This window comes from Perca flavescens, chromosome 6, assembly GCF_004354835.1.
Source record: "Perca flavescens isolate YP-PL-M2 chromosome 6, PFLA_1.0, whole genome shotgun sequence".
Classification (NCBI taxonomy): domain Eukaryota; kingdom Metazoa; phylum Chordata; class Actinopteri; order Perciformes; family Percidae; genus Perca; species Perca flavescens.
Window position 1 is genome coordinate 20066870 of NC_041336.1, and position 13080 is coordinate 20079949.

At 42.2% G+C, this 13080-nt stretch overlaps 1 protein-coding gene across 1 annotated transcript; it reads left to right on the top strand.

The window, feature by feature from the left end:
* Nucleotides 1–9917: 9917 nt before the first annotated feature.
* frrs1l (ferric-chelate reductase 1-like) lies at nt 9918–12895 on the top strand. Its single transcript, XM_028581476.1, has 5 exons — nt 9918–10455; nt 10865–10949; nt 11203–11341; nt 12044–12290; nt 12383–12895. The coding sequence occupies exons 1-5, from the start codon at nt 10251–10253 to the stop codon at nt 12553–12555; spliced, it is 849 nt and encodes a 282-aa protein (XP_028437277.1). The 5' UTR covers nt 9918–10250; the 3' UTR covers nt 12556–12895.
* The last annotated feature ends 185 nt before the right edge of the window (nt 12896–13080 follow it).

Here is a 13080-nt window from a genome sequence, read left to right on the forward strand (position 1 = left end):
CTTCAGATGTGTATTGTTAATGTTTAATTTAAACTGAGACGACACATGCATTTTCTGGTCTGTGAATATTAATAAATACTGTCTGTATAATAACTTGGCCAACAACAGCCGATGGCAGTTACTTCAATTGAGTCTTGTCGAAGTTGCCAGGTAACCAGATGAGACGCTACAAGATGCTGGATGGCTGAATAAACTGTTGTCATTTTTGACATTTATGTTTTTAGTTATAGATTAAACAAACAGTCGGACCAGGTTAGCTGTTTCCACCTGCGTCCAGTCTTTATGCTAAACTAGGCTAACCTAGCCTGCTTCCAGACCTCTGAATCGCTGCCCACATCTCAAATGTGTTTACTTATTTAAATACGTCTGGTGTTGTTTCCAATGACAATTGCCAGTTGGAGAAACATACGACCAATCAGAACTTTAAGGCGGAATTCAAAATAGGGAAGCCATTTTCCTAGCTAGCTAACTACCTATGCAACTTTCACGACAAATCTTTCAGACCATAATTACGAACCACCGAGTCGGAAAATGTCAGCCTTCTATTAAATCTTAGTTGGAGATATCGGAAATATTTGACAGCGGCAATATCTCCCACTTAGTAACAATGAATAAGTGAAGAGAAACAAAATGGCAATTCAGTCTTTGATGCACAGACATGAAAGTGTTAAAGGTGCCCTGCCACATGTATTTCATTGCTTTGTGGTGATGTCTGAAGTTCTATCATGCACTCTGTAACATTTTTTGTGGAAAAATGCCTCGGTTACATTGTTTCAAGCCATTCTAGTGTGGTATAGAAAGCCTGCAGAAAGATTTGTGCCAGTTCTCATTAATATTCAATAAGCTAAGCTGCTTGACTCTGATTGGCTAACAGCTAGCCAATGAGAGCCTGGCTATCAGCATCCTTTACCCAGCGCAACTGGGCGAACTCATGAATAGAAATGAGCTCAGGCAACACCACGTCAGACTGACCAGCTTTTGTAATTGGCCTGATTTCTCTGCTTATTTCTTTTCAGTGGCTAGAGCTGACAGAGGAGGTAGCAGTTCATTTTCACATTCACAACATAACACAAACACATATGGACCTAACATATTTAAAAAAAATACAAGTAAAAACGGTTTTGTGTGGCAGGACACCTTTAACAATTTTGACATCTAACTCTCACAAAGAAAGTGAAAAAGTATTCCTCAAAGTGTTGACCTATTCCTTTAAGACAGGTCAAACTGCTGAATAGACTTCAACTTAGAAATTAATTTAGAAATTATATTGTGAACTTTCTGCTATCATTCATCTGCTATCTTTCATTTATAACCCAGATAAACACACACACACACACACACACACACACACACACACACACACACACACACACACACACACACACACACACACACACACCTATCCTGGCATCCTGGTTGCTCTTCCTGGAGCAGCAGGATAATACAGGAGGAGGAGGGGGGAGAAAAAGGAAGAGGCAACAGGAGAACAGACCTCCCATTGAACTTGGCTCACTTCCAGCACTCATTCAGCCAGTAATCAGCTGTGAGTTAGTCAGTCATACTGGCTTTAAACAAACACATTAACATTTGAGCGCACATTACATGAACGCTCACTTGCGCACGCACAAATACATACTGTCATCATATTAAACACACACACACACACACACACACACACACACACACACACACACACACACACAATCAGGCACTGTGTAGAAACCTGGTTCTTTCTGCTGTGCTCTTAACTGGTACATTTTTCCTGTTTTTTTACGCATTTTTGACCTCAGAAGAAGAGTTTCTTTACAGACTTTGGCCGGAGGGGTGCATTTGATAGTTCTGGTGGGGACTGGCTTAAGCCACAGGAAGGGAACTTTAATGATGATGGTGGAAGGGTTGGGATAGATGACTTATATGTGGGGTGTTTGTGCAGGCAGACGTACAGTGAGAGGCTGGCTTGGTACAACCTGATCAAGGGGGTACCATCGCCCACCTATGGCCCAGAAGGAACAAAGACTCGGCTGCGGGTACGACTCAACAGCACTGCACATGGAGAAGCTGAGCAGACCCCCACAAAGCTGGGGATGATAACCTCCGGTGATAACACTCACAGGGGTGAATGTCAATCATGCTGTCTGTGTGTGTGTGTGTGTGTGTGTGTGTGTGTGTGTGTGTGTGTGTGCATATGTGAGACAATGCCCCTCAATTGTTGATGCAAGTATGCTTTATGTACAACTATGCATATTTAATGTGTGTGTGTGTGTGTGTGTGTGTGTGTGTGTGTGTGTGTGTGTGTGTGTGTGTGTGTGTGTGTGTGTATGTGCGCTCAGTGCCCAGTGATGGCCTGTTAGATTGAGCTGTCAGTCGGCAGGCAGCAGATGAAGATTAATGGAGCATCCAAACAATAAGAGGCTGGCAATGATCATAAATATGCTAATGGACATTATCAATACACACTCACTGACGTGTGTGTGTGTGTGTGTACAGTATTCATGCAGCAAAGATTTGGGATAGGAGGTGATTCGGGTTACTGAGTTGAATTCGTTCTCCCTCCTCCCCTCGGGATTCACACCAAAAAGCTGTGCACACACAGGGAATGGACGGGAGAGATGGGCGTCCCATGTATTATATTTGGGTTGTGGGCTACAAGAGGGAGGAGGGCTCATTGAGTAGAAGACATGATTGGTGTCACATTAAAATGTGTTTATTTAGTGTTTGTGCGTGTGTGTGTGTAGGTGTGTGAGAAGGGCAGTGGATAACGATGATGTCTGTGCCAAGCCTCTGATTAAGACTACAGGTTCAGCTAATGGCACAATGAGAGGCTGATTAAGAGAGGAAGAGATGCTGAAAAAAGAGAGTAGCGGTAGATAAAAGGGATAGATGGACAGATCCTTTCACTAAACTGATGATGGGGCTCTTTGTTGTCTTGTCCTATTCTACGGTTCTCTGGGGTCCTTCCTGTGTCTGCAGCATAAACTCATTTTTTAAATGAAAAGCCTCTTTCTTTATCTCTCTCTGGCTTCCTCTCTTTTCTCTTTTTCTCTCTCGCCGCCCATCTGGGTCACACAGCACAAAAGAGCAGTACAGGGGCCCCGAACTGTTACCTGGTCATCCACTTCATCACTAGAAAAACACACTTCTTAACCTCCTTCTATCTACTTTTCACCCACGGTCGTCTCTTCTCATGCAACCTCCCACCCATTTTTCTACTCTCTACTGGGGTCTGCAAAGTCCACTGGGAAATGTCGGGGCCTCACAGGGCTCTCCGACCTTCCTTGTCCTTTAAGCACACATACACTTCTCCAGTCACAGACACATACACTATCCATCCAATCCTAATGGAGAGTGTAATTTGTGTGTGGCAGGGTGGCGATGGATGGAGCATGTAAAGTAGACATAGGGAAGTGGTTATGATTGGGGCTAATGAGCTCACAGGGGACGCTTGAATAGAGGGGGCTAGCCAATGGCAGGCCTGGCTCAGATACACCTCTCTGGAGGGTCCCTGCTGAGCTGAGACCCCTCGTGGCCCCATGGGAATTTGTTTGTGTACGAGTGTGCATGTGTTTGGGTCGTTCCTGTTTGAAAACCCAACAGTCCCTGTGGTCATTATACACTCATTCAGCTGAGCTGGTTATTATTGCGCACCGTGGACAGGGGTAGTTAAGCATTTAGACGTCAAATCACATCGGTCATTAAGTCAAGGTCACTGCTAACTGGTAAAACACAGAGGGGCTCGCTTGTTTTTGGAGTGCCACTGAGCATTATACACTGCTCTTGGAAGTCAGGCAGAGCAAACTCATAGAAACTCAGTGATGATTGCTAACACTGCATCAGTGGGAAGTGTGGGTGAGTGCGAGCAGGTGTGTGTGACAATGTGTCATTCTGTGTGTGTCTCATTACCATGCATCGTGTGTCAGTGTTGTCCAGGAGGCTGAGCCTCCGCGCGGTGCTCCAGGGGAGAGTTATAGATTACTGGCTGGAGCAGACAGGGGCCAGGGGAGCCGCTGGAGCCCAGACCCGAGAACTACAGGCTGGGCACGGCTTTCAGCTCATCAGCCTGTCTCTCGAGGCTGCGGAGCTTAACCTAGAGCAAGGCTCTGATTAACCAGACTAATGACGGTGCATCCCCCAGCTCCCAATGCCCAACACCATAATCACTGCTTAAGGCCCTGGCCAGTCGGCATGTCTATATGGAGAGAGAGAGCAGTGTCACAGCTTAATGGATAAGTCTACTGACAACAAGCATTTTAAGTCAGCTGTCAATACAAGCTTTTAGAGTCACTCAGATGGCAGGAGACCAATGTATGAGAGGCTGGAATGAGATCAAATACATTCAGAGCTTAAATAAATTTTTCTGTGTTTGTCAGCTCTACGTGTTAATGTGGCTGAGTGTGTGCATGTGAATGTGTGTCACCACAGTTGGAGGTGTTTAATGACTGCTGATCGATGTCTCATCTGTGCCTCCTTATCTCTAAAGCAAACATTTCATCAGCACAATGGAAGCTTTCAGCCTTTGGTACACACAGAGACCCCAACAGACAAACTGCACAAACCAAACAACATATGCAAATTAGACAAAGACAGGCATGCTTTTGTTCATATCCCTATACTAGGACTACCCAATAAGTGTAATAAGCATACACCTGTAAGGATGCACGTCTTGTTTATTAGTGCCTTTGTGGGTGTGAAGGTGGGAAGGATGGGGTGGCGTTCAGGTGAATTTGCTCTGCAGACAGAAGAGCATGCCAGTAGTGTTTACTGTCCTCTGTGAGTAAAGTGATTTCTGACAACTCCTAAATGAAGCCCTGGGGGTGGGGTGGCCTGCAGCTAGATCAAAGACCTGCTTTATGACTGTTTGTGTGTGTGAGAGAGTTAGAGACAGAGGTAATAGCTTGGCGTTATAAGAGGGGATGAGTCGATAAGTGATCTACCCACTCTCCGATAGAGAATGAGGTGGGAGGTATCCAACATTGAGTTCAGATGCCAAAATAAGACTTAACCTACTGGTTTATTTCTGCAGCTCTACGAGGGAATACATGATACCACTGCAATTACACTTATAGTAAAAGCCTCTAAACAGAACAAAAGGAATGTGGAGAGGTGAAATATTTTACCTGCAGGAGATATACAGGCAAAGAGGAGGCAGACCTGGATTATAAAATATAGCTAAAGTTGTTCTATATTTCTATTAACTTCTATACTTATTGTCAATAAAGCCCATCAAAAGAGCAAAACCAGCAATATGAAATATGTCTCTCAATATTATTCAACTGCCCTAAACCCATTTGTTCCTAATAAATAAAGTAGAAAACTTAAAAAAAAAAAAAAAACAGGTCACAATTGTTTTTTTTTTTAAAAGGGCTCATTAATTTATTGAAACCAGCCTGGCATTGAGGTTATAGTGCATACGCTGGTGAATTTATATGGATTTTTAATAGTTTGTGGACAACAGAGGAATAAGCTCAGGCTTTGGCAACACAAACAATTCTGTTAGTAGGATGGTCAATTCATTGTTGGTTTTGGTCCGTTCAAAGGATTTGTTGACATTAAGAGAAATATAGAGTATCACCAGCTTTATTCGTTAAGGTGACAGAATGAAGAGAAGAAGTTGTGGCAGAGTAGATACGAGTATGCAGGACGTATGTTTGATGGGCCAGTCTTCACGAGTCTACAGGGGCTGGTATTGACTGAGAGCTCTGACTAAGCCATCCACATTGCTGCTGATCCTCCATAACATCCAGGGCTTACCTTGTGTCCAGACGTACAATTGTGGGTGGCTGGATGTGTGCCAGCCAAGCATATTTCTATTAGTGTGTTTGTGTTTATGTTTATGTATGTGTTTAGCTCTGTCTTTACAAGTGCCTGTTGATGAAGCAGAAGACATCCAGGCATGCACTCATTGAGCTGTGTTTCTGAAAGGATCCAGCCTCCATTGTTCTCCTGTCACTAACTCATCTCTCAGGCCCAGGAGACCCACTGCTGACATTTACCAGACCTCCCTTCCCTCCCCACTCTGCCTGCCTCACCCTCTCCTCATTGCTTCTCTCTCACCATCCCCTTCCACTCTCCTGTCTCATTCTCTCTTTCTTTCCATCATGTCCCGTCTCTCCATCGCTCTCTATGGCATGATGTGCAAGGACAGATGTGTGTGGATAGGTGTGTGTATGTAAGACATAGTGAGTGTTTGTGTTAATGAGTGGCCCTTTAAGGCTATTAAGATAAGATTGCTATGCCCAGAGTCCCTCATTACCCAGCAAGCATTGCCCCCTACACAGAATGGTAATTGGGAAGGAGACATAGAGAGAGAGAGAGAGAGGGTCAGGTGGTAGAAGTGGCAATAATAGGAGGATAAACGAGGGATAATTAGGCAGATCGAGAACAAGAGGAGCGATTGATCAGGGTGATTTGTGTCTGCAGAGAGAGACGGTGTGAAGAGAGGAAGGGTTAAAGGTCACACACTCTTGTATGTACACATGTATGTGCGCACACATGATACAAAACCCCCCCTACATGTTTACATGCCTGAGTGGATACCCTTTAAACCTGCAAACTACACAATGTAAACTTAAAAGCACACATGCACACATAAATGCTACAACATACATGGAAACTCAGAGTGAAAAAAGTGAACACATGCCATAGGTTTATGTTGTTATGGCTTTTATGGTATTATTTCCTATCAATCTTTGTGCAGATATTCATCAGACTTCATGTGTTTTGAATGTTTAAAAACATTTACATTGCTATGCTGTGTGTCTGAATGTGTATGTGTGTGTGTGTGTGTGTGTGTGTGTGTGTTTGCGTGCATGTTATTGTGGATGTCAGTCAGCCTTTAAATCCCTTTAATCATTGTCTATTTACACTTTTTCAGATTGTGTAACACCAGCATCACCTACGGGACATGGACATGAACAGCAACATTTCTCAGCCTTACAGTATTTGTGCCTTCCTCACCTGCTGTCCCTGCTAAACAAATCAGACTTTTTTGGCCAAATACTGAACAAAAGTGAACAACTAAAGTAACTTTTTATATTGTATATTCAATAAATGTAGGTAATTTTCATTAGTTTAAGCAAAACCAGCAGTCCAAATGTGCTTCATTTGTTAGTGAAGGTGTGTGATGATACATATCATTGTTTAATGTTGGCACCATCTGTTATTAAACCAATTCATTATATTTATATTTATATATATAATTAATGATTAAATAAGGTAATGTCTCCAAACTTACCTCAATTATTACTTGTCTCCTGCTAGTTATACTACAGCACTTACTTTAAAAAAAAATTAAATTAATAAATATTTTTGTTGTATCTCTTTTCGGTGTAGTAATTTGTAGACGGCCCTAAGCGCTGGTCTAACTGCAGGTAGCAGCAGCAGCAGCAGCAACAGAGAGCAGAAGAGCAGGCAAGTGTTCATAAACTTCTGGTGTACTTACAAACTTTCCAGTCCATCGTTTTATGAGTCCAACCTATTTGTACTAATGTAGAAGTTTGGTATCATTTCGGGCATTATTATTGGGGTAACTTACGAGATACAAACGTGGGTCCATTAGCCCCTGCGCTAAGCTATTCAGCTGATAACGCTACTCTACGCTAACTCTCACAATGTTCGACCCAGGTGAAAAAAGCTTCTGGGGGGGTGTTTGGCTCGAGGTCATGGTGCAAAGGACCCTAGGGTGAAATTACTCTGAACCATCACTTTAAAGGTCCCATGACATGGTGCTCTTTGGATGCTTTTATATAGACCTTAGTGGTCCCCTAATACTGTATCTGAAGTCCCTTTCCTGAAATTCAACCTTGGTGCAGAATTACAGCCACTAGAGCCAGTCCCAAAATGAGCTTTCCTTAGTATGTGCCATTTCTGTATCTGTAGCTATTGAGGAGGAGAGAGGGTGGGGCAAGGTGGAGGGTGGGGGTGTGGCCTTGACCAACTGCCACTTTGCTCGTTTGAAAGCCATGATGTCTCTCTTTCATGGGTGGGCCAAATTCTCTGGGCGGGCAAAGCAGAGAAAGGGGAGGTAACCTTGCTCCTTATGACCTCAAAAGGAGCTAGATTCCAGATCAGCCCATCTGAGCTTTCATTTTCTCAAAGGCAGAGCAGGATACGCAGGGCTCGGTTTACACCTATTGCCATTTCTAGCCACTGGGGGTCCATAGGCAGGCTGGGGGAACGCATATTAATGTTAAAAAACCTTATAAAGTGGTATAAATGCCATGGGACCTTTTAGCATGGGACCTTTAAGCTTGCAAGCAGTGTTAAACTTTCACTGTTTTGTTCACAGTTCTCAGCTGCCTGTCCCCTGAACACGTTGCCATTTTTGGAGCATGGGCTGTCTACAGAGACCACGTTTTTTACAGTGTGTTCAGGGAACAGGCAGCTAGCAGATAGTGAGGAGATGTTTGCTGTATGTGACAAAAAATGTTGTAGCCTAAAAAACGTGTCACATCACTTAGAGCACCTTTAAGTGTTTTCCTGGGTCAGAGGCATTTGCAGTTATTTAATGTTTAATTGTACATGGTCAACAGTAATGATGATCTATCATTGGCTACAGATTCTTTAGATTTTGTATTTCTCTCAACTATAGATTATATATAATATTAAGATAATAGCTTGGCCTAATACGATCATAATTAACCAGGCTATCATCAGCTGTAAGACACAAGAGCACTGAAGTGACTGAAGTCCTTACAAATATTTAGGTAAAACTTTGCTTGTCAGTTGTCTTTAACCCAAGTTGCTGAGACAACTTGTTCTAACCCTGCCAGTCATATATTACATAGTGAACTGCATCAGTTGGAAAAGTTTTCTGTGAAAAGTGAAAAAGATAGATAGTGGAATAAGAAAAGACTCCCTAAGCAAACCTGAACATGAAACAAACCATGGCTTTATATCACCACCAAGTGGCAGGACTCTGTACAACCACTGAAAAAAGAGAGGATGGAGAAACAGTTCAAGGATATGAGTGAGGACGGTTAGATGGTTCTTTTGATGTTTTGTTCTTTTAAAACAATGCATATTAATCCATTCACACTATGTACACAAGCATGTCTGTCTACACATTGTGTATCAATTTAGAAATTCACCAGTACTATAGGTACACCTACTGGGTCAACTGCATTGCTCCAGTTGGAATGAATCTTATTGGGACATTGTGAACTAAATACACAAATTAAAGCTGCACAATATTAAATAAATAATGCATTTGACGAGTGCATACAAGGCTGCACAATGCTCATACATTTTTAAATTGCATCTAGATTCGGACCTGTATAAAATATATGCATATTATTAGACAGTTGTGGGATACATGTGCCAGATTTGTTTGCAGCAGGAAATACGAATAATTTAAACAAAGCAATTAGCAATTAACAACATGGTGGGTATGTTATAGGCTGATTTCAGTATTTTTGGACAAAGCACATTTAAATTGAGCTACTTTTATATAAATAAACAGCATTTAAACCTTTGTGTTAGAAGATTGAACTTACAGAAAATAGAATTGCACAAATAACTGACAAAGAATATGAAAAATCCAAATAGTTAAATAAGTAATTTTAGAGACTTTCTTTTTGGTATGTCAGGACTCTAAACTTAGGGGGACTAAAAATACTATTTTTTTTATTTCCAACCAACCTGTCTTTTTTTAAGCCTCCTGCTTTTTTCTCACCCATGGCCTGGCTTTTTGAACATTACTGTACATGGGATACGATTCATTTAGGCCTACCACCAAATCTCCGAAAGACTGTGTAAACTGTTTTGGAAATACCCTCTATCTCTGACTATGGGGCATAATCCCCAATTCATTGATCCTTATAACAGCACGTATCGGCTCCTCATTGGTTATTACTGTGATTGACTGAGGAGGAAGAAGAGAGGGAGGCCGGGCGAAACCATTCATCCGGGCAATACTCCGATTGGAAAATATGTGAAGATTAATGAACCCTGCTCGGCATCTAGATTCGGATTTCAAAGAGGATTAAGGGCGTGTAGCTGAATTAGATGGTACGATTACAAATATGGGTAATTTAGGATTGGATTAGCCTCTTAATCACACGGTCATCGGCGCTGAACCCCCCTACACCCCTGCGAGTAAACAGCCAAACGGGCAATTGGGATGCGGGGATGATTTTTGGTGACGCTGCGATGGGTACCTGCGAAGATACCGAAATTCAAACAATAATGAGAATCCGATTTGATTTCACGTTGCTTTAGTCGTTTTTACCGCTTCTTTGTTGACATTTGTGGCCATGATTTTCCTGCGGAGGCTCGTGCAGTTGTTGGTGTTGCTGATCCAGAGCGGATGGTGGGGGGTTACGGCGAGCCCCACAGATGAAGGAGCACTCCGGGCCGGCCACGGGGAGCACGGAGAGCCGGGACATCAGGAGCCTCACAAGGACTCCTACAGCACCTTCGCCTCCGAGTTCCTGGAGTCCAGATATCTGTCCGATGACGGTAAGGATCTAATGCAGTGTAGGCCTACTAAAGATTCCCAGTTGGTGGGTTGTGTTTACAGGTCATGAGAAATAGACAAACTTCTAACATGTAAGCTTAAAGCATAACCAGGGAGAATTAAAGCGAAACTGTAAGCAGAAACTTAACTTGTGCTGTTTATTTTGTCTTGTATCCGACCTGTCTCCACTGTGCAAGGCCTTTCAGCACCCAGGCCAGCTCCCCGGTGGTAGCTGCCCACCCCTCCTCCTCACACACACAAACACACACACACGCACACACAAACACACACACACAAACACACACACAGCAGATGGCCTCCCTCTAGTTGGTCCTTTGACTGTCTTGAAAACAAGCATGCATCAATTGTTTTTGTGTGGAACCAACAGAGGGCTGATTTTGTATTTTGCAGGTTATCCATTCCCCACCGCCCCACCAGTGGATCCCTTTGCCAAGATCAAGGTCAGCGACTGTGGAGTAACCAAAGGCTGCATAAGGTTAGCGAAGGATACACATCTTTTTCTGATGGTGCAGACGTATTCCGCTGGGCTGCTTGATCCTAGATGCTGTGGACTGACAGAAAACTGGAGCTAATCATGGTCTTCTCCACTGTGTGGTCTTTGTTCTCTGAAACCTGGTGGAAATTAATTTATAAAGTGCCCTAGTTCAATCCCTCGTGTTATTATGATATTCCAAATTTGTTTGTCAGTATTGCCTTTAAAGTGAAAGTGTTTATTTGTCTATGTACAGATATGGGAAGCCAGGGTGTGATGCAGAAACATGTGACTATTTTCTGAGTTATCGTCGTATTGGGACAGATGTGGAGTATGAGATGAGTGCAGACACGGATGGCTGGGTGGCCGTAGGTTTCTCCTCTGACAAAAAAATGGTGAGTAGCTGCACAACAACTTTGACAGTTGGGACTTTGTTTGGGACATCATAACACATATTTGTGTTATTTTATAGCACAATTAATTTTAAATTTTACTGTTACAATTTTACTGCAAATGTATGGTCAATAATCTATAATGAAACGCATAGATGTGTTGCAAATGATGCATCTTTTTAAGAGCGTACAGTCAATAGACTAGTGAAACCAAATGATTAACTACACAAAAATGTACTTTAAAGCACTCACAAAATTGTTCTCCCAATAATGACCTATTACATATATGCCAGCTGAAAGTGAGTTTGACATGCATGCAGTCAATTGGGATGGACATCAACTAGACAGTGTTTCAGTTTATAATATTAAAGGATGTTTTGACTTTTTTTCTTCCTATGTTGCCTATTCCTACAGGAAGAAAAATTGAAAACTTACACTCATGTTGATTATAATGACCCATTTTAATAAAAGTTTAGAGAATTAGTTGCAGAGTCAAAATATGTCTCCAGTCTCATGTAACTGCAGTCTCACTGTGTGACAGTTCTTTGTCAGAAAACACTGGCGCTTACTGCACTTGCATTACAATTATTAGTATCTGTCCCAATAACTATAGATATTAAAATTTTATATCAGAACTAACCTTCTTTCAAGAAATGAATGTGTAACAATTTGGAATAAAGCTCTTCATCCTTCCTATTTCCTCAGGGAGGAGACGATGTCATGGGCTGTGTCCATGACGATAATGGACGTGTACGGATTCATCACTTCTACAATGTTGGCCAATGGGCTAAGGAAATAAAGAGGAACCCTGCTAGAGACGAAGAGGGCATTTTTGAGAACAACCGGGTGACCTGCCGTTTCAAACGTCCGTTATACGTCCCTAGAGAGGAGACACTTGTGGACTTACACCTGTCATGGTATTACCTGTTTGCATGGGGACCTGCCATACAAGGTGATTGATCAAGCGTTAGCATCAAGTCAACTGTCTTTGTGCTTTTTTTTGGTCTTTCATGACATCTTACATCATCTTACCTTTTCTAACAGGTTCCATCACGAGGCATGACATCGACAATCCACCTGTGAGCGACCGCATGATCAGCATCTATAAGTATGAGGACCTATTCATGCCTTCTACAGCCTACCAGACCTTCAACTCTCCCCTCTGCTTACTGCTCATAGTAGCCCTCACCTTCTACTTACTAATGGGAACACCATAATGAAGCACAGCAGAGCACATAGTGGAAAAAAGAGGGATGAGAAGATGAAGCAGCAATAAAAAAAAGTTGTCTGATGCCACATTCAAGTGTGCACTTTGCACAAAGAGACACTGTATTAGATATAGTAAACACGATAGAGAGTATATATACGATACGATACGATACAACTTTATTGTCAGCCAAGGCTGAAATTCTTTGTGCATCCCTGGGTAGCTCGTATAAAAAAAGAGGACATACACATACATACAAACGTACATGAGATTAATAACACCAACAGACATACATGAAACATTACCACAAATGACATAAACTTCCAAGTAGGAAAACAAAGAAAACATGTATAACAACAGAAAATGACATGAACATACACACTTGGATTGATATATTAATTACTCTGAACTCATACAGAGGATCTTGACAATTAATAAACCTATATTGTAGAGTTGTCATGTACTGGTGTCAGTACAAAACAAGAGGTCTGATAGTGTTATAATAAAATAGGCCAATTATTTTCAGTATTTATGA